At 36.4% G+C, this 20,810-nt stretch overlaps 4 protein-coding genes across 4 annotated transcripts; 3 read left to right on the top strand and 1 right to left on the bottom strand.

The window, feature by feature from the left end:
• The first annotated feature begins 29 nt into the window (after positions 1-29).
• On the top strand, positions 30-821 carry LOC141589658 (F-box/kelch-repeat protein At3g23880-like). The gene has a single exon (XM_074410291.1). The coding sequence runs from the start codon at positions 30-32 to the stop codon at positions 819-821; it is 792 nt and encodes a 263-aa protein (XP_074266392.1).
• Positions 822-3,967: 3,146 nt separating this feature from the next.
• LOC141589657 (F-box/kelch-repeat protein At3g06240-like) lies at positions 3,968-5,161 on the top strand. The gene has a single exon (XM_074410290.1). The coding sequence runs from the start codon at positions 3,968-3,970 to the stop codon at positions 5,159-5,161; it is 1,194 nt and encodes a 397-aa protein (XP_074266391.1).
• A 1,864-nt stretch (positions 5,162-7,025) lies between these two features.
• On the top strand, positions 7,026-8,216 carry LOC141589656 (F-box/kelch-repeat protein At3g06240-like). Its single transcript, XM_074410289.1, has one exon. The coding sequence runs from the start codon at positions 7,026-7,028 to the stop codon at positions 8,214-8,216; it is 1,191 nt and encodes a 396-aa protein (XP_074266390.1).
• Positions 8,217-11,026: 2,810 nt separating this feature from the next.
• Positions 11,027-20,502, bottom strand: LOC141591572 (uncharacterized). Its single transcript, XM_074411952.1, has 16 exons — positions 20,073-20,502; positions 19,750-19,793; positions 18,563-18,600; positions 18,263-18,353; positions 17,281-17,386; positions 17,111-17,181; positions 16,510-16,579; positions 15,907-15,969; positions 15,057-15,128; positions 14,871-14,972; positions 14,375-14,449; positions 13,389-13,490; positions 12,375-12,491; positions 12,040-12,096; positions 11,400-11,467; positions 11,027-11,308 (listed from the first exon to the last, which is right to left on the bottom strand). Exons 1-15 carry the CDS (start codon positions 20,226-20,228, stop codon positions 11,408-11,410), a joined length of 1,224 nt encoding a protein of 407 aa, XP_074268053.1. The 5' UTR covers positions 20,229-20,502; the 3' UTR covers positions 11,027-11,308; positions 11,400-11,407.
• Between the last annotated feature and the right edge of the window lie 308 nt (positions 20,503-20,810).

The raw sequence follows: 20,810 nt of genomic DNA, 5'->3' as shown, positions 1-20,810 counted from the left end.
ATGGGAGGGAGTATTAGCAATTGGAGAAAATGAAGAGCAGGAAGGTGATGAAGAGCAAGAAATCATGTTCAATTCAACCCCATACATGTGCATACATACCAGCAGAATTACTTACTCAAATTCTCGCAATATTGCTGGTTAAAACCCTTGTAAGATTTAGGTGCGTATGCAAATCTTGGCGCTCTATTATCGATGATCCCGTCTTTGTTTCGATGCATCGTAAACTCAACAACTTTACTTCTCGTAAATTAGTATCTCTCGAGGGTTTGGGACCTGGTGGATATAGCGGATGTTCATTGACAGTTCGTAATGCGAAGACACTTAGAAAAACCGGTTGCGTTTTCAAGAGTTCCGAAAGATCTTATCTTTTGGGTAGATGTGATTCATTGCTTTTAATGTTTCACCCTAATACTTACGAAATGAGATTAATTAACGCTAGTATTAGAAAATCGTTGCTACTTGCAGATTGCCCCATTCTTCCCTGTTTCGGTTTTGGGCCCGAGTTTATATTTGGATTTGCGCGTCTTAGTCAGGATTATAAAATCATCGCGATCTCATTTGAGAGGATTGAGAGGGTAGAGCCTCGTCAGACTCGTGTTGCAGTTTATACACTTAGTGATCAACAATGGGCTATAAGAGATAATGGGCGGGTCAATATCAATTGGTCAACCTTTGATCGTATTTGTGGGCCCTACTATGTATGTGATGGGGCAGCTCACTGGCTCGGAAATGAAGTTGGTCATGGGGGTAACCGTAGACCGAGTTATCTTGTTTCCCTTGATTTTGACACAGAAATTTTCACCTTTTCGAATCGCGGATGAGTTGGATGCGATAGATTCTTCAAGGTCTTTGTTTCTTCTTGGGGAGTCACTAGCGATTTTATGCGTTTCTGGTAGAACTACCAGCATATGGGTATTGGAAAAGAATAGTGGAAAGAGGGATTAGACTCTTTGGTTCTCAAGTCGTTCGAGCCCTGAAGGTTTGAATTTGTTCTACCGGAGCATGCAGGTAATAAGAAGGGTATTATATTATGAGGGTGATGGTGGCTATATTGTTTACGGGAAGCAGTCCTACAATATTGCTACTGGCCAAGTGCAGTTGCTTGGAAAATCTATAACTCGTCATGTAGAATTTGAAAAATATTCTGAGAGCTTGGTTTTGTGCAATGGATATGAAACCGAGGATATGACGTCTTCCCCATTTGTCTTGAATAAGTAACCGATCAAAACGTAAATGTAAACTGAACTTCTATGGGATGATTGCGTGAATCTGTATCGGCAAGAAAATTAGGACAGTAAGTTTGAAGCATGGTGAATTGGTGATGGATGCTAAGACTAACATTTGAGTTATTTTCAGCAATGAACTAGTTTGACAGCAGTTTCCATAACTCCCTATTGCCCATTGTTTATGAACTACTATGATTGAGAAGGACCCTAAATTATTTCCAGCAATGAACTAGTTTGGCTCATTCTTGGAACATTTTTTTATGTTTTTCATGTTGCCGACCCTAAATTATTTTATTTTAAATTAAAGACATTGTTATTCTGTTATATCTTTCAACAAAAAAATAAAAAAACCCTCCATTTTCTTTTATTTTATCTGGGAATTAGATCGTACTAGACACAAAACATGGATTTTTTCACATACGTATCTAAACGTTTCATGTCTCAACCTAGGCATGGACTTCAAAAAAATCCACTAAATTAAAACATGAATTTTTTACTGTCCAAGTTTTCTTTTTACTTTAATTTGTGTTATATATAAAGTTGTTAATTACAATTTTATTATTAATTATTAATTCTCGCTTTTGATTGTTAAATTAAACATGAAAAATGGACTGACAGAGAATGAGACCGTTGATAAGAAAGGAAGGTCCATTTCTGTTGAGGAAATGGAGAGAATCTGAACCGTTCTACTGCTATCACTATGTATGTAAAGGCTCCGTTTGACACGACAATTCAGGTACCTTATTTGACCAAAGTAGCTTTTATTTGAGCAAAATTTCAGCTACCTGATTTTTTTGCAAGTGTTTGGCAAGTAGTTTATTTAGTCAAATAATTTATCTGAAATGAAATGCTATCTCAGGTAGCATTTGAGAAATCAGGTAACTGTAATGACTTATTTTTCATTTTGTACCCCTTTATTCTATAATATTAAATAAATTTCATATCCTTTTACATCATTTTACCAAAATCAGCTAACTTTTCAGCTAGTTTGCCAAACACATTTTTATATAATCAGTTACCTTATCAGCTCCTAATTTTCAGCTACCTTATTAGTTACCTTATCAGGTTTCAGTTAGCTTTTCAGTTTTCAGCTACCTTTTCAGGTTTTCAGCTACCTTTTCAGCTAGTTTTGCCAAACAGAGCCAAAATTAAAAAATGTACAAAAATTGGATATTCCTTAAGTAACCGGATTTAGGCTCCGTTTGACACGACAATTCAGGTACCTTATTTGACCAAAGTAGCTTATTTGACCAAAATTTCAGCTACCTGATTTTTTTGCAAGTGTTTAGCAAATAGCTTATTTAGTCAAATAAGGTACCTGAAATGAAATGTTACCTCAGGTAGCATTTGAGAAATCAGGTAACTGAAATAACTTATTTTTCATTTTGTACCCTTTATTCTATAATATTAAATAAATTTCATATCCTTTTACGTCATTTTACTAAAATCAGCTAGTTTGTCAAACACATTTTTATATAACCAGTTACATTATCAGCTCCTAATTTTCAGCTACCTTATCAGTTAGGTTTCAGTTAGCTTTTCAGTTTTCAGCTACTTTTCAGGTTTCAGCCACCTTTTCAGCTAGTTTTTGCCAAACAGAGCCTTAAACTTAACATTACTTTAATTTTTAATTATTTCTTACAAATTGAAGGTTCATGTTTTCGAGAAAAAAAATTATTTCTTACATATTGCTACTTTAATTTTTAATTATAATTATGATAAAAGAATTTAAATTATTTTTTATTTATTTGTTTGTATTAATATTACTTTAAAAATAATTTTTCCATAACTTTATTTTCATTTTGTGTTCGAAATATAGTCGGATTTAAACTTAACATCGAAGCTAGTACAAGTCCGTGTTATGCTTCATCTTTTTCTTCGTATTTTTTTTTCAATATGCCTTCTTTGATTTAAAAATTTAAAAATAAATAAAAATTAAAGTAGTAATATGTAGGGAATTATTTTCTTAAAAGACAATATTTATGGAAAATCCAAGTATAATGTTCTTTCCGATCCTTTCTTTTACATTGAATTATCCAATCCTTTCCAAGTATAACGTTCTTTTCGATCCTTTCTTTTGCATTGAATTATCCAATCCTAACTTAACTATATGGTGAGAATTATTTTTTAAGTAATCATATGGTTGGAATTAATTTGTCTCACAACATTATCTAAGGAAATCACCCAACTTTTTGTTGTTGTATTATGACCTGACCTGACCCTGACCCTAACCCAACCCGTGTCACGTATAACTCAACTCGCATTTGAAAAGATATGTATAACCCGATTCGAAATCAAAACAACCCGGCCTGCAGATGTAACTTGTAAGTAGAGCTTGCCCATCAGCACGGGCTGACCCGACCTGTCTTGGCCCATTATTTTACAGCTTAGCTCGACCCGCCCCATTCCGGTCTTGGCCCAGTTCCTAAAATTTCAGCCAGGCATCCACTTGACCCGCCATTTTAGGAAAAAATGTTAAAGCCAGCCCGGCCCGTCTTGGGCCCTAACCCGGGTCAAGCATATCTCAACCCAACCCGACCAATTCCATCACTCCCCTAGCCTGGCCCGGGTCTGATCAGGAGAGCCTGGCCGGCCCCCGACCAGCCCGGCCCGAACACAGACATACGGAGTAAGTTAGTTTCACCACATATCAAAATCAAAAAATCCCTAGGGTTTTATATCATCCCATTTCAAAATCAAAATCCCCTAATTTCACTGCGTTCTATCATCAATTGGAGAAAATGAAGAGCAGGAAGGTGATGAAGAGCAAGAAATCATGTTCAATTCAACCCCATACATGTGCATACATACCCGCAGAATTACTTACTCAAATTCTCGCAATATTGCCGGTTAAAACCCTTGTAAGATTCAGGTGCGTATGCAAATCTTGGCGCTCTATTATCGATGATCCCGTCTTTGTTTTGATGCATCTTAAACTCAACAACTTTAATTCGAGTAAATTAGTATCTCTCGAGGATTTGGGAGCTGGTGGATATAGCGGATGTTCATTGACAATTCGTAATGCGAACACATTTAGAAAAACCGGCTGCGTTTTCAAGAGTTCCGAAAGATATTATGATCTTTTGGGTAGATGTGATTCATTGCTTTTAATGATTCACCCTAATACTGACGAAATGAGATTAATTAACGCTAGTATTAGAAAATCACTGCTACTTGCACATTGCCCCATTCTTCCTCCCTGTTTCGGGTTTGGGCCTGAGTTTATATTTGGATTTGCGCAGCTTAGTCAGGATTATAAAATCATCGCGATCTCATTTGAGAGGATTGAGAGGGTAGAGCCTCGTCAGACTCGTGTTGCAGTTTATACACTTAGTGATCAACAATGGGCTATAAGAGATAATGGGCTCAATATCGATTGGTTAACCTTTGATCGTATATGTGGGCCCTACTATGTGTGTGATGGGGCAGCTCACTGGCTCGGAAATGAAGTTGGTCATGGGGGTAACCGTAGACCAAGTTATCTTGTTTCCCTTGATTTTGACACAGAAATTTTCACCTTTTCGGAACTGCCAGATGAGTTGGATGCGAAGGATTCTTCAAGGTCTTTGTTTCTTCTTGGGGAGTCACTAGCGATTTTATGTGTTTCTGGTAAAAGTACCAGCATATGGGTATTGGAAAAGAACAGTGGAAAGAGGGATTGGAGTCTTTGGTTCTCGGGTCGTTCGAGCACTGAAGGTTTGAATTTGTTCTACCGGAGTATGCAGATTATAAGAAGGGTATTATATTATGAGGGCGATGGTGGCTATATTGTTTATGGGAAGCAGTCCTACAACATTGCTACTGGCCAAGTGCGGTTGCTTGGAAAATCTATGAGCCGTGATGTAGAATTTGAAAAATATTCTGAGAGCTTGGTTTTGTGCAATGGATATGAAACTGAGGATATGACGTCTTCCCCATTTGTCTTGAATAAGTAACTGATCAAAACGTAAATGTAAACTGAACTTCTGTGGGATGATTGCGTGAATCTGTATCGGCAAGAAAATTAGGACAGTAAGTTTGAAGCATGGTGAATTGGTGATGGATGGTAAGACTAACTTTTGAGTTATTTTCAGCAATGAACTAGTTTGACAGCAGTTTCCAGAACTCCCTATTGCCCATTGTTTATGAACTACTATGATTGACAAGGACCCTAAGTTATTTTCAGCAATGAACTAGTTTGGCTCATTCTTGAACAATTTTTATGTTTTTCATGTTGGGGACCCCAAAATTATTTGCGTTAAATTAAAGACATTGTCATTCTGTGATGTCTATCAACAAAAGAATAAAAAACCCTCCTTTTCTTTTATTTTATCTGGGAATTAGATCGTACTAGACACAAAACATGGATTTTTTCACATACGTATCTAAACATTTCATGTCTCAACCTAGGCATGGACTTCAAAAAAATCCACTAAATTAAAACATGAATTTTTTACTGTCCAAGTTTTCTTTTTACTTTAATTTGTGTTATACTATATAAAGTTGTTAATTACAATTTTATTATTAATTATTAATTCTCGCTTTTGATTGTTAAATTAAACATGAAAAATGGACTGACAGAGAATGGGACCGTTGATAAGAAATGAAGGTCCATTTTTTTTTGAGGAAATGGAGAGAATCCGGACCGTTCTACTACTATCACTATGTATGTAAAATTGAAAAATGTACAAAAATTGGATATTCCTTAAGTAATGTCTTTGAAAAAAAATTATTTCTTACATATTGCTACTTTAATTTTTAATTATCATTATGATAAAAGAATTTAAATTATTTTTTATTTATTTATTTGTTTGTATTAATATTACTTTAAAAATAAATTTTCCATAACTTTATTTACATTTTGTGTTCGAAATATAGTCGGATTTAAACTTAATATCGAAGCTAGTACAAGTTCATAACAATGCTTCATCTTTTTCTTCTTTTTTTTTTTTTTTTTTTTTTTTTTTCAATATGCCTTCTTTGATCTAAAAATTTAAAAATAAATAAAAATTAAAGTAGTAATATGTAGGGAATTATTTTCTTAAAAGACTATTTATGGAAAATCCAAGTATAATGTTCTTATACTTGTTTCCGATCCTTTCTTTTGCATTAAATTATCCAATCCTAACTTAACTGTATGGAGAGAATTATTTTTCAAGTAGTCATATGGTGGGAATTAATTTGTCTCACAACATTATCTAAGGAAATCACCCAACTTTTTTGTTGTATTATGACCTGACCCTGACCCTAACCCAACCCGTGTGATCACGTATAACTCAACTCACATTTGAAAAGATCTGTATAACCCGATTCGAAATCAAAACAACCCGGCCTGCAGATGTAACTTGTAAGTAGAGCTTGCCCATCAGCACGGGCTGACCCGGCCTGCCTTGGCCCAATATTTTATGCAACTTGACCCGACCCGCCCCAATCCGGTCTTGGCCCGGTTCCTAAAATTTCAGCCCGACCTGCACTTGGCCCGCCATTTTAGAAAAAAATGGCCAGCCAGCCAGCCCGCCGGCCCGTCTCGAGTCCTAGCCCAGGTCAAGCATATCTCAGCCCTGCACAACCAGACCCGACCAAGCCCGTCACTCCCCCGGCCTGGCCCGGGTCTGATCAGAAGAGCCTGGCCCGCCCCGACCAGCCCGGCCCGAATACAGACATACGGAGTAAGTTAGTTTTCACCACATATCAAAATAAAAAAAATCGCTTCGCACCAAAAAATAAAAATAAAAAAATCGCTAGGGTTTTATATCATCCCATTTCAAAATCAAAATCCCCTAATTTCACTCCGATCCGTTGTATCAGCAATTGGAGAAAATGAAGAGCAGGAAGATGATGAAGAGCAAGAAATCATGTTCAACTCAACCCCATACTTGTGCATACATACCAGCAGAATTACTTACCCAAATTCTCGCAATTTTGCCGGTTAAAACCCTTGTAAGATTCAGGTGCGTATGCAAATCTTGGCGCTCTATTATCGATGATCCCGTCTTTGTTTCGATGCATCGTAAACTCAACAACTTTACTTCGAGTAAATTAGTATCTCTCGAGGGTTTGGGAGCTGGTGGATATAGCGGATGTTCATTGACAGTTCGTAATGCCAACACATTTAGAAAAACCGGTTCCATTTTCAAGAGTTCCGAAAGATATTATCTTCATGGTAGATGTGATTCATTGCTTTTAATGTTTCACCCTGATACTTACGAAATGAGATTAATTAACGCTAGTATTAGAAAATCGTTGCTACTTGCAGATTGCCCCATTCTTCCCTGTTTCGGGTTTGGGCCTGAGTTTGTATTTGGATTTGCGCGTCTTAGTCAGGATTATAAAATCATCGCGATCTCATTTGAGAGTATTGAGAGAGTAGAGCCTCGTCAGACTCGTGTTGCAGTTTATACACTTAGTGATCAACAATGGGCTATAAGAGATAATGGGCGGGTCAATATCAATTGGTCAACCTTTGATCGTATTTGTGGGCCCTACTATGTGTGTGATGGGGCAGCTCACTGGCTCGGAAATGAAGTTGGTCATGGGGGTAATCGTAGACCGGGTTATCTTGTTTCCCTTGATTTTGATACAGAAATTTTCACCTTTTCGGAACTGCCACACGAGTTGGATGCGAAGGATTCTTCAAGGTCTTTGTTTCTTCTTGGGGAGTCACTAGCGATTTTATGCGTTTCTGGTAAAAATACGAGCATATGGGTATTGGAAAAGAATAGTGGAAAGAGGGATTGGACTCTTTGGTTCTCGGGTCGTTCGAGCCCTGAAGGTTTGAATTTGTTCTACCGGAGTATGCAGGTAATAAGAAGGGTATTATATTATGAGGGTGATGGTGGCTATATTGTTTATGGGAAGCAGTCGTACAACATTGCTACTGGCCAAGTGCAGTTGCTTGGAAAATCTATTACTCGTCATGTAGAATTTGAAAAATATTCTGAGAGCTTGGTTTTGTGCAATGGATATGAAACCGAGGATATGACTTCTTCCCCATTTGTCTTGAATAAGTAACTGATCAAAACGTAAATGTAAACTTAACTTTTATGGGATGATTGTGGAAGACCCGCTTTTGTCTTGCTCTCTTTACTCCGCTTTTGAAGTATGGTGTTGGATGCTTAGACCAACATTCTAGTAATGAACTACTATGATTGACAAGGAAGATCACAGAACATTAGTGAAAGATCAATCTACTTTTGTCAATTTGTATCTATCTTTGGCTTGTAGCTGTTGATGATGATTGCGCCGGAGTTTGTGTTAGATCTTCTGTTGGCTTATACAGTATTAGTTATTTAGCAGTGTTCTGCCTCTTATAATTTTGCTTGTTATAGAAATCTGCTGGCTTATACATGGCTGCGTATATCTAAGCTCCCTTATCTCGATATTTGTGGGAGTCCTTGAGGCATTGAATGTACTTGTATGGATCATCTGTAATTCAGTAGTGTTCTGCCTCTTAGAATTTTGTATCTTCGTGCTTGCAAAATGTTTTAATAAGATAATGTAATGGGGAGCTATTGAATTTGAAACTTAGTCTCACTACATTAGTGACTTATCAAATACACATTTTTGTGCTATTTGATGCATAACTTGAACCAATCAGTGGATGATTGATTATACAACCTGTTGTATGTTGTATGTAGTTGTATGATGTAGAAATCCGAGCTGTGTACTAAATTTTTCGAGTTTTGTTTAAAAGAATCTGAGCTATGTAGTAAAGTTTTTGAACTCGCACAGTTAAACTTAAACAAATACTCTTTTACAAAACTCAGAAAAATTACTCATAAGCTCGGATTAATGTATAGGGTTGTACAATGCTTATTATACAACTGGTTGTATAATAGTATTGATCAACTTGAACTACCTCCGTCTTTTTTTTTGGTGGTTTTGTTTCTGATCTTTACCTTTAAACAAAAAATAAAAATGAATGGTCATTTTATGGATTTTTTTTTTATAATCATGTTGCGGAGATATTCACATCTACAAAACGTAAAAGCACCGTTATCCTATCATACCTTTAAATAAAAGAATAAAAAAACTCATGTTTCTTTTAGAAGTAGAATATTCACATCTACAAAACCTAAAAGCGTTTAGGGCTTTGCCCCTCTTAAGCACCCAAAAAAAACGTAAAAGCGTAGATATTTCACACACATATGTAAAACTTTCAAAGTCTTAACTTGGGTATGGGAAAAAAAATCCATGTCTCTAGCTAGGTTGAACATTAATTTTCTATGGTTCAAATTTTCTTTTTTAGGAGAGGAGCTGGGTGAGAAATGAGAAAGAATTATAGTCGGAAAGATCTCCAATGGTTTGGGCAGAACTGCTTTGCAATTTCATAAAATCGCAAAGTTTAAGAAATTTCAACCATTGGAGTTGGCCATGTAGACTAGCTTTGCCCAAAAAATTTTAAGCTAGTAGCTCCATGGAGCTACTTGCTTAAATGGACCCACATGTGTAATTTAACCAATAGGAAAATAGTGATCCTATTAATAAAGTTTTAATTTTTTTTTGGAAATTTGGAAATTGAATAAATAAATAGAGGAGTATATTAAGTGGGTCCAATTAAGCTACTAATAAGTTGGCTAAACCATTGGAGTAAATTCTAGCTTAAAATGGTTGTAGCTTAAGAAAATGATGTGGCAAAGGTAAGCTAGTAACAACTAGCTTACCATTGTAGATGCTCTCAAATGTTAAGTTTTACCTTTACTTATTTAAATTTAATTTTAAATATAAAATAAAATCATACGTTTATAACTATAAAATATATATTTTATTAAATTTAAATATTATGTCCCGGTGTCCTAAATTTCATGGGATACCGTATCACGTGTCCTTATCCGTTTTGGTGTCATACCTAGTTAAAAAGTGGTTTAACTTATACTCATAAATAAAATACTGGTCACCTTTTAACATAAAACGATCATCATTTATCATAAAATTATAACCTTTTTAAGTCGTCATACCATACGACAGTTGTAGAGTATAATTTGCACTCTTTGAGCCCCAAAATAGGGAGCTAAGTCCTGCAATTAGAAGGTAATGTTATCCCTAATTATCCGGGATTTGGATGGCAGTTGCCAACCTTTGCATATCATAGATATCCCGAGTTTTGAGTCTGTCCACAATTTCAACACTGAAAATCCAACAACTTTTCACCCCAACTTTCATAAATTCATAATCTCTTCATTAAAAATGATTAACATTATGATTACCAGAAAAACAGCCTTTTTGCCCTTAAGCTCTTCTCATAATTCAGCCCTAAGGGCTTCAACACTAATGTCCATTCTCTGATTACCGTCTCGACTCGTCTCACCTTTCTTACACATCGATTCGACGATGGATATTTTGCGGGTTAAGCATATCTATAGGCTAATCACATGGAGAGGTAACCGACACCATAGCTCCTTAGAGCTGCATTCGTATGCAAGAGTAAAGGATCATGACTCGAGCTTCACCGAGTCCTTGCTCACCCGTGAACCATCTGTCAGAAAATGGTGCAGGCCTCGTTCAGAAAAGGTGCCAAGAGGGTTTGTACCTGTTTATGTGGGGGCGGAAGAGACACGGTTCGTCATCCCCATGGCGTATTTGTCAATGCCGGATTTTAGGAAGGTAATGGAGTGTACGGCGAGTGAGTTTGGGTTTGAACAAGTAGGTGGGCTGAAGATAGCCTGTGAAGAGGATGAATTTGAGGAGGTATTGATCAAGTGTTTGGCCATTCACAAAAACAGAAGAAAATGAGGTTTAGTATTGATCGATTGTTATTTGAGGAGGTATTGATCAACTACAGTGCTCACGAGGCATAACGTATGAGCTCGAAAACACCCAACTTTCAAAATGATGACTTGGGAAGGCCTACTTTATATGTATGTATTGATCGATTGTTATTTGATGCAATGTCATCAATGTAAATAGCAATTGAAATACAATGATTGACAGTGTAATGTGTAGTGTCTAATGAATCAGTAACGTGTTTAGTTTACCAGAATCGTCAGAGCCAACGAGCTCAAGTTGCAGCTACCTCTTTGCAGTTTTGTGTGGAACAGGGCATATGGAACCATTTCTGATTTCAAGATTGCTTCATTTTCTTTCACGTCTTATTCAAATAATCCCTGCAAAAACAAAGCGAGGGTTGAGAGGATAGATCAGAATGACAGACTGGTGAGCAAAAAAGAATGAGAGGCCTAGAGATCAGAAGTTTACATTTTGTCTTAGCGTTTTGCGTACTGATCCACAAGCACCTTTGCCTTCTCAGGAGCAAAAAAACGCGCCTGTGCACAACACATATTTTAGTATGCAGCCGCTTTTATTGATTGGAGATTGAACAAAGATACTTATTTGTTTGTATTAAGAATGAGTGCGTCTTATTCTTCAACATTTTAGGAGACAGATTGTTGGGCAAGTCTTATTTCATTTTCCTTTTGTACCCAAAGACTCGCTAATTTTTTTATTTGGAATAAAGAAAAATGACTCACTAAACTGTTGGAGCTTATGGTTTTCTAGAATAGAGAAACCAGTCATGCAATTTGCGATACAAATTTCATTATGGGTTGTCTGGAAAGTCTCCGGCACCATTGGATAGAGCGTTTCAAGGCACTGAAGTAGTGTCAATGTTGTGTCAACATCGACACTGAAGTAGTGTCAATGTTGTCCGGCACCATTTAAGCTTCTAATGCATCTCATTTCCACAAAGATTTGACCGTTAAAAATGGTAATTTGAAGATAAAACACTCGCGGATCTTCAAATCATGTGTTTAGGCATTGGACAACTAACATACACACACAGTTAACAGCAAAAAAAAAAGAAAAAAACGTCAAATCACAAAACTTAAATGGAACTCACTTGTATGAACATCCTTTCCGCATCTCCAACATTGCCATTTTGCTTCAATATAATTCCCTACAATGCCATCAAACAAAATCTTTGAATGGTGTACTACTAGAGGCAGTACCAATGAGAAAGTAAAGAGGTATCTCTTAGTGATAAATATGAACTAACAAGGAGTCTAATGACACGATAATAATCTAGTCGGTGATACAATAAATCCAACAAAATATTTTAGTAAAGCATTATTTTGGAAGAACTTCGAATATAAAACCTAGGAGTTGAAAACATAATATTTTTTTTTTCTCATTAACCATAGTTTCAGGATACCTCAAGATTGTTAAGAAAATTACCTTAGCTAAGTAAGCACGGAAGTCATTTGGATGACTAGATATCAATTGATCATAAACAGCTACTGCATCACTGATATGACCCCAATCGGAATAGGCTTTTCCAAGAAGCAGTTCAACCTGGAAACAGATGCCAGAATTTGAAATCAGTTATCTAATTACAACTTGTTTTACATGTCAATTTCATGTTTCCAAATTTTCATTCTAAATGGTCATCGTCTCGTGGATGTTAATATTGCAAAAGGTTTCCATGCGTACCAACGGTATCTTAACCCAAGGTAGGAGTCCTTCAATCTTTGAGTATTTCAAACTTGAGGGCTATACAGTTCGAATCGTCAACCTCAAGGTTGAGGGTGTGGAAGCTCAAGTCTTGAGCTCCCAACTTTCCATGTAAACTATCTGTATGGCAGAATAAACTTAAAAGGCGGACTTTTAACTTAAGAGCATACGGATCTCGGTGTCAACACCATGCAAAGACCACATTGGTCTCCTGAATATTGTACTAAAACAAATTCATTAACAAATGGAAAAGGAGGAACAAAAATTCAATTGAGTGGAAAACAGGACTTGGAATAAGACTAGACAATCCGAGAAGAACTCAACTGGTCACGGTAGCTTCAGAACCAACACAATTATACTCTCACATTAACCCCTTGTTTGGATGGAGGGATTTTGAGGGGAGGGGACGGGGACGGGGACAAAATCCGTTGTTTGGATAGTAAGTTAAGCTACAGGAAAAAAGAATGATCTCTCCAAGCCAAATTAATTAAACTCCTTCCAAATTAGGAAAAATTTGGAATGAAAACTTCATATCTCTGCCCCCCTGTATTCCGCTTACCTTTCTTCTTACTGTATTCAAACAAACTGTAAGTGTAAGACTCGAAACCAGGAAGACCTCACTTTGTGCATGCCAGACTATGCTGTTCTTTCGACCAATGGCTAGCAAAACTTGTATGCACGATGACTGCAAAAATAGAAGTAAAAAAAGGAAACAGGATGAAAGAGAAGTAGACTCACTTGAACTGGATCCACTGTCTGGTCCCCATTTTCCGTTTTGGTGCTATCACTTAATTGTTCTTTGTTGAGACGCTCACGGGTCTCCAAAAGCAACTGAACAGCCTATACCAAGAGTAGAAAATGGATTTTTTCAGAAAAAAAATAGAAAATGAACAAAAGCTCATCCTACATACCATTAATGCATATTCAACAGCGTGATAAACGAGAAAGGTGGAATATCCCTCGCTAGTCTCTAATGTGAATAGTTGATTACTGGGCAAAAAAGTTAAGTAGTTAGCAAATCCTGACCCGGTCTGAAAACCCGACCCGACCCATTTTCAGGGTCAAGACCCGAAAATTTCGACCCGGCGACCCGATATGACCCGTTATTTTAGGGTCGAGACCCGACCCGTTGCGTCAAAGGTAAATCAAGATTTTTATTAAAATATTAATATTAATGTATTATATTTGAAAAAATAAATAAAAGATTATTATTTTTATTACTTAAAATTACAAAGACAATGAAAAACTCAATTTTATATAACTTTTATAATATTTAATAATATAATAATTACTAAAAAACCTTTATTTTAAAAATTATGTCAATATAATTAATGTAAACATTGAATATGATTAAAATATTAATTATGAATATGTTTTACATTTTTTAAAAATATTTTTTTGATTAAAAAAATAATTAAAAAAAGGCGTTGGAATTTATTTCTTGTCCCGTATTCTGACCCTAACCCGGCCTGTAACCTGCATGACACGACCCCTATTCGACCCGACCCCTATTCTGACCCGACCCGGAGCCCGACCCGCCCAACCCGTATGACAGGTCTAGACAATGTCTAGTAGTTAGTGGCATGATTTGCACTTCTTTTTTTCTGGCATGGATTTTTTTCAACTGATCCCCATTGACCCGCCTAATCCTTAGTATAGGTATCAACTGAGACAAAATTAAGTCAGAAATCAGAATTCGCCTATCACTGAGCTTGATGACAAACCTCGTCTGGCTTCTTAGCTGCAAGCAGTGCATTTGTAAGACCACGCAGAACCTCAAAATCTACAGTTTTCGACACCTTACATAAAATCAAAAGATGGTCATCAGCAGGATAGAAGAAAAATTGGTACCAAGAGACAAAGGGAAAGGGGAGGAGAATTTCCACATCAACCATTCTTTACCTTCTTAACATGTAAAAGGACTAATAGATCAGGGCCATGGTATGCTAGTTAACATAAAAAAATTCTTACTTTTATTTGAAAATCTGGATTAGGGTAGAATAGACACCATGGAGTGACACCCATATACAATAAGAGAGTAGGATAACTACGCTTTTAAAGTATTGCTTGACAACTGTTATCGTATTTTAGTCTAGCGTCACCTAAACAGTTTAGACTCAACTGCAAATTTTTAAAAGAGGAAAGAAGCCAACAGACACGCGGAAAATTATTTGGAGAACCATTGGAACAATGCTAAAATCCAAATAACTTAGTATGAACCTTGTCAGAATTCTTGTATGCTGAAACGCTTGCTTCATAATCTTTAAGCTCATATTTAACCTCTCCCAGCAGACGGAATACGTCAGGGTCACTTGGTCTCTCCTGTAGAATTTTAATGATCCTTGAAAGTTTATCCTCCGTATCAATTAATTACTTATCTTACCAGATAGAATTTTAAGGGACAACCTTTGTCAAGTCTTCAAGATAAGAAGCAGCTTGAGCATAATTCCCGAGTTCAGCAAGTGTCACAGCAGCTCCCTGCAAGATCACCATATGAATGCAAAAATAGTGACAATCATAACCATGTCATGGAACCATTAAGCTAAAATGCCTTGAAAGGAATATCAGATCTTCCTGAAAAAAAAAATCCGTCATTTTCCAGTGATCATGGTATTAACATGATCTTGTCGTGTTAGGTAATGCCCTTTACATAACTGAATTCCAGGCCATTATTAAATTAGTTCCCGTTATATTACTCCCCATTAAAATTTTTGATATTTTGACCGCATCAGCCGATATTCCAAAAGTATCATCACTAATTTACTGATATTTCCAAGACTTAATCTATATTACCCGTTATAATTAGGGAATAACATTTGGTAAAAAAGATGTTAGCAAATAAGGATATATTTGTGAAAAAGAGGTCATATACTCATATGGGGATGGAGATAGACTATCAAAATGGAAATCCAACACAAATTCCTACTACATTGGCGCCGCTCCTGTTATATAAGCGACATCCGGATACCAATATATGAGTCTTTAACGGTTAAGTCAATAACACATCCGATACCTCAATTTAATTCCATGGCTGTCATAAAATGCACAAGCCATGGACAAAATTTTATTTTCTCAATACCCACACAGCACACCCAACAAAAATAACAATGCTCAAGCAATGCAAGAGTGAAGGAAACTTTTAGACGCCTTATGCAGACTGCAGCGTAGCAAGAAGAACTTAAAATAAGAGGAAAACACTTAAAAGTACATAAAATCAGTAACATGTAGATAGGTAATGGATCAATCAATAACTCACTTCAAGAGCAACAGTATCTTTAGGCGAGGCGCTTAGGGTTGCCTGATATTGCTGAAGCCTACTCTGGTACAAACCAAAACAATCTTACGTTAAGAGAGCTACAATGTTTGATAAGTGAATAGTTTATTCAGTCAAAACACTTGGTCTGAGAGTATTTCTTATTAAGATGTTTATACATTTATGCGAATACAAAATGTGAGCAGAATAGTATCATATAGCCCCACCACAACTCCATTATATCTACAGCAACTTCACTAAAGACGCAGAACCCTGCTTTGTGAGAAAGCTTCACCAATTCTCTTTTCTCCCTCACAAGCTATCTAAATGGGAGAAAGCTGGACCCAATCTTACGCTCATAAATGTTCAGGTTAATGAGAAGTATTATTCCCATAAGGTCAGATACCATTCAACAATAATCCCCTATGTTGTAAGCAGTCAAAGGCTTTCACAAACGGCGGGGTCCATAAGGTCGATAATACATTGTACAAGTTATTCAAAGCTGGACATGGTGAAATACCCAAAACATTCACTCACTGATTTACTGTCTCATAATTATTTAGAATGGATTGTTCATGCATATTAAAGTGATATTCAGCAGTTCACCTGAAGCACAGCCGTCTCTTCTTTAGACAGCTTTCTGGTAACTGTCCCGTTATCTTCAGTTGAACTTATGCTGCATAAAGAGAGCTGCGGGTAATTAGGGGTGGAGGAGAAAGTAAGCTGTTACATTATGTTTCCTGATTATGTAACCATGTGCCCAGCTAGATCAGTGTCATCATATATGAAATAACTACTGGAAGTAATATCAACAGTCCAACTTCATATCAAAGAGAACATGAGGCTCTGAAAACCATATTAACATATTTAACAGTGAGATGGAACCCTGTTTCTCTTAAGGTAAGATTAAAGAACACCTACTGAAGATATCCTCAAGAAGGAAGCTGAGAAAGTCAATGGAAATACAGGAATGATCATTAGTGGCCCTTATTCGCAAAAGATGGCCATATTTTCTTTTGTTAAGAGACATTCTGTATGATGAAGGGAATTCAGTAAGACATAACAAAATGCCGAGCTGCAAAGTAGAGAAAGGTTTGCCTGGGTAGAGACGATTGTGCAAGCATGCAGATCAAAACCAGAAAAGGGAAACAATGTAACCTAACAATCGTATCATCAGAAAGAACAAACTTCAATAGTAACGCAATACCTTCCAGATGGTAAGAAATCGCCAAGGGCAAAAACTAGTCCAAAGAGCACCACAGCAATCCCAACTCCGATCTAGCACATCACATTTCATTCAGGAAAAAAAAAATTAACAACTTTAACAAGAATCAACGATGCTCTTACAAAAAGTATAAGACCATAAAGCAGCTCAACCTTAGTACCAAGCCCAATTGTGCTTTGTTTTGACTCTATCGGGGCATCATAATCAATTGGCCCAAACTGTTTCTCTTCTTTTACCTTTTTCTTTTCAACAGCTGATCTGGAATTGATAAATCAAAGGTGAGAACAAATGAATAAACAAATTCATAATCCTGCCAATTGCACAAGCAGGCGAGAATGCGAGAAGCAAAACCCCAAAAACAAAAATTTAAAGGCATCATCACTCATCAGTGACAAAGTTTTGTAGCATTACACATCACGTATAACCCAGGCCCAGAAAATGTCACCACTATGGTTTCACAGTAGAATATTGTGATCTTACATAATGTAATCAAATATTACCGTTTCATGCTAAGTTGACATATTGATACCAAAATAGTGATTGTTACTCTTAAAGATAGAGCATAGACTGACATCCAACATTTACTCAAGTCACACATAAAGACAATGATGACATTAGAGCCTTCCCTTCTACTCCCTCCATTTCATTCAATTAGCCTCATTTGACTCTTCTTCAGAAGACAAAAAAATGTCAAAATGGGGATAATTGAGTGACATAAAGGGGAAACTACCGATCCACATTAGCAATCGTGATTAACATTGCAAAAGAGTTCGTCTGCAGGCATGTAATTGTCTCCATGCCAAAAAAAGAAAATGCAACAGACTTGGTTAAGTAACATTCACACTACTGTCCTATAATGGTCAGATTTATATTTATATATTTTTGGAACCACAACTGAAGGTACACAGTTAAGGTAAATGGTAGATTAGCCACTAGCTAAGAGAAAAGGCAAAGCAACACCTATTTCATGGATTTCAGTCAATGTGAAACAATGAATTGGTTGAGAAACTAATAAAGAATCACATGGATGAAGAATGTGATTCTCTGAATATAATTTAGTGTAATAGACAGAAATTCTTATTGTAAATATACAACCTGACGAACACTAGCAAGTAAATGTTTAAATGATTGCACCTTTTAACAGCTTGAAGTTTTTTCTCGAATTGGAGATCTGACGGATTCTGAATATACACTTTGTCAAGCCTTGAGCTCACTCCAGGTGCCTCTACAAGATTGACAGGCTTTAGTTTAGATGTTAACCCATTTATACAGAATGGTAAAAGGGCTCAAGACAAAGGATGAAGCAATGAGCATCTATTTTTCTATGACTAAACAGTTTCTAGAGTCTAGACTAGGAATAGACGTGACTAAGCGAACATCTATTTTTCTATGATATAGCACCCATATACAGAAGAGGATAAAAGACCCACTTACGACCAGGCATAGGGCTAGACTCCTTGCTTATTGAATTACTGCATCATGAAACATACACAAGGTCAGAGGGTAGCAAAAAAAATATATCGAAAAAAAACTTAAGATTAGTTCTTAACATCAAATCAAATACTATATACTACAAGAGAAATTGATCATCTGATGTGATGTAGCCATCCAGGTCAAGGGGATATTTATTCCGACATAAACGTTACATGAAACATTTCTGGAACACAAAGATAATTTGTGCATACAAGACCATGTTCTTCCACCTTATAAACCTACTCTATTACAAGTCTTATAGTTATGTCCAGTCTTTAAGCAACTAAGTACTTATAAGAGACGCTTCAAATTGGTTTATTTTCTTCCAATTAAGTTATTACTTATTACCTATCTATCCAGTTCTCTCTCAACCAACCAAAACAAAACAGTGACTACATCCTAGTCCATCAAAGTAAGCTCTTGTCTATCTCAGAGTAAGAGGGGGCTAAATCTGCTCAACCTTGCTATTGTATTGAAACAAAAAGAAGCAATTTCCACAAGAAAAAGAAAATTTCCCCAACTGTCAACTATTTCACAACATGCACATACCGTTCTACTATCACAAATCACCACATAATTCAGAAAATAAAACTCACCGATATGCCTATGAAAAGGCTATCTCCACCAAAAACTTAAGTTGATGGTTGAGGCCTTATACCTAAATAATGTCAATGTCAATGACAATGACAATGCTAATACAAAAGCGCTGTCATCATGTTCCTCAAATCTCGATGTATTTACTCTGAACATAAGTTATGCCAACACCATACCAGCCATCAAAAACCCGAGTCCCCATTATAACACAGAAAGAAATCCTCTTCATTAAAAGTTCCCAAAACTGATTTTTCGCTTAATATTACAATACTGCCTTACTATTGCCAAGCTAGTAACTAGATGAAATCCACCCAACTATCTAGCCGGTCATCATGTCATGACTCAGTAGGCAAACAAGAATACATTTTTAGTCATACATGATCAGTGAGTCCAATAAACACACACACACACACACACACACACACACACACACACACACACACACACACACACACAGAGAGAGAGAGAGAGAGAGAGAGAGAGAGAGAGAGAGAGAGAGAGAGAGAGAGAGAGAGAGAGAGAGAAGAGTATAGTATAGTATAGTATAGTATAACCTTTGCTGCAAAAGCATGCCCTTTTGATCCTTCCTTTTCTTCACCTGAACAACCAAATTACCAAAATCCGAGCATTATGAACATAATTCCAACCAGTTTATTCATCAAATTTCACTAAACAATTACTTGGGGTTCATGAAATGCAAATAAACTTAATGAAATCAGTATAAGTATATGCAGTAGCTTATATATCCCACTGATAATTACTCCCTCCGTTCCCATCATTTGTTTATTCTTCGTGACGGGTATTTTAATCTTACGTAAACAAACCATTAAGACGGGAGAGTACAATGCAATTAACTAAAAACTATGATCATTCTTACATTGGAATCATCTTGAGAGCCAAAACCCCGAGGATTAGAAGACTGAGAATCCGAGCATCGAACCCGAAACCCGAACCCAGAAGAATGATGGTGATGCTGACAATGTTTAATGATAAAATTGCCAGAAAAATTCAATGGGGTAGTTGCAACCCACATAGCAATTATTGATTATGGGACTAATTCAATCAGAATTTGTGTCAAAATTTGTGGGTATTTACCAATTTGATGGAAATTAAAGCTATACAAATATCAGGTTTAAAGAAAGTGGCAATTTTGTAGTTATACTCTGCGAGCAGAGAAGAAAATAATGGACAAAAAATAGAAGTCTAAGATGAAGTAACAGTTAAGTGGGGAATAGGGATGACGGAGTTCTTATATTTTTAGAGGATAATGTTCCTTTAGATTAATCCAACAATATTTCATGTCGGAAGGTTCGTTTTAAACGAGAATTTGTGTTCGAGAGAAATAATGTTACAATACATTGTAAGAAACGGGTTGGGATGGCATCTTCTTGAGAAGATTCGGGTAATTTTATTTAGGGTTGTAAATGATCTGAGTCAACTTGACAAGTTTTCGGAATCGGCTCGGTCAAAGCTCGGCCCGTGCTCGGTTAAAACGAGCTCGAGCCGAGCTCAAGCTCTCATGAGCTCGGCTCTAAGCTCGCTTATAATTCTTTTTATTAGTTTTATTTTAATTTATATGTTATTTATAGAATTTTTTTTAGTATTTTATAATCTT

This window comes from Silene latifolia, chromosome 7, assembly GCF_048544455.1.
Source record: "Silene latifolia isolate original U9 population chromosome 7, ASM4854445v1, whole genome shotgun sequence".
NCBI lineage: Eukaryota > Viridiplantae > Streptophyta > Magnoliopsida > Caryophyllales > Caryophyllaceae > Silene > Silene latifolia.
The sequence above is the reverse complement of the archived record's forward strand: the minus strand, read 5'-3'. Positions and strand labels throughout refer to the sequence as shown.

Coding starts and splice junctions, on each gene's coding strand:
- LOC141589658 (XM_074410291.1), top strand. CDS start 30: ATGAAGAGCAGGAAGGTGATGAAGAGCAAGAAATCATGTTCAATTCAA.
- LOC141589657 (XM_074410290.1), top strand. CDS start 3,968: ATGAAGAGCAGGAAGGTGATGAAGAGCAAGAAATCATGTTCAATTCAA.
- LOC141591572 (XM_074411952.1), bottom strand. CDS start 20,228: ATGTGGGTTGCAACTACCCCATTGAATTTTTCTGGCAATTTTATCATT. Junction 17,182..17,280: donor CAATTGGGCTTGGTACTAAG/GTTGAGCTGCTT, acceptor GTGATGTGCTAG/ATCGGAGTTGGGATTGCTGT. Junction 15,129..15,906: donor AAGATACTGTTGCTCTTGAA/GTGAGTTATTGA, acceptor GTGATCTTGCAG/GGAGCTGCTGTGACACTTGC.
- LOC141589656 (XM_074410289.1), top strand. CDS start 7,026: ATGAAGAGCAGGAAGATGATGAAGAGCAAGAAATCATGTTCAACTCAA.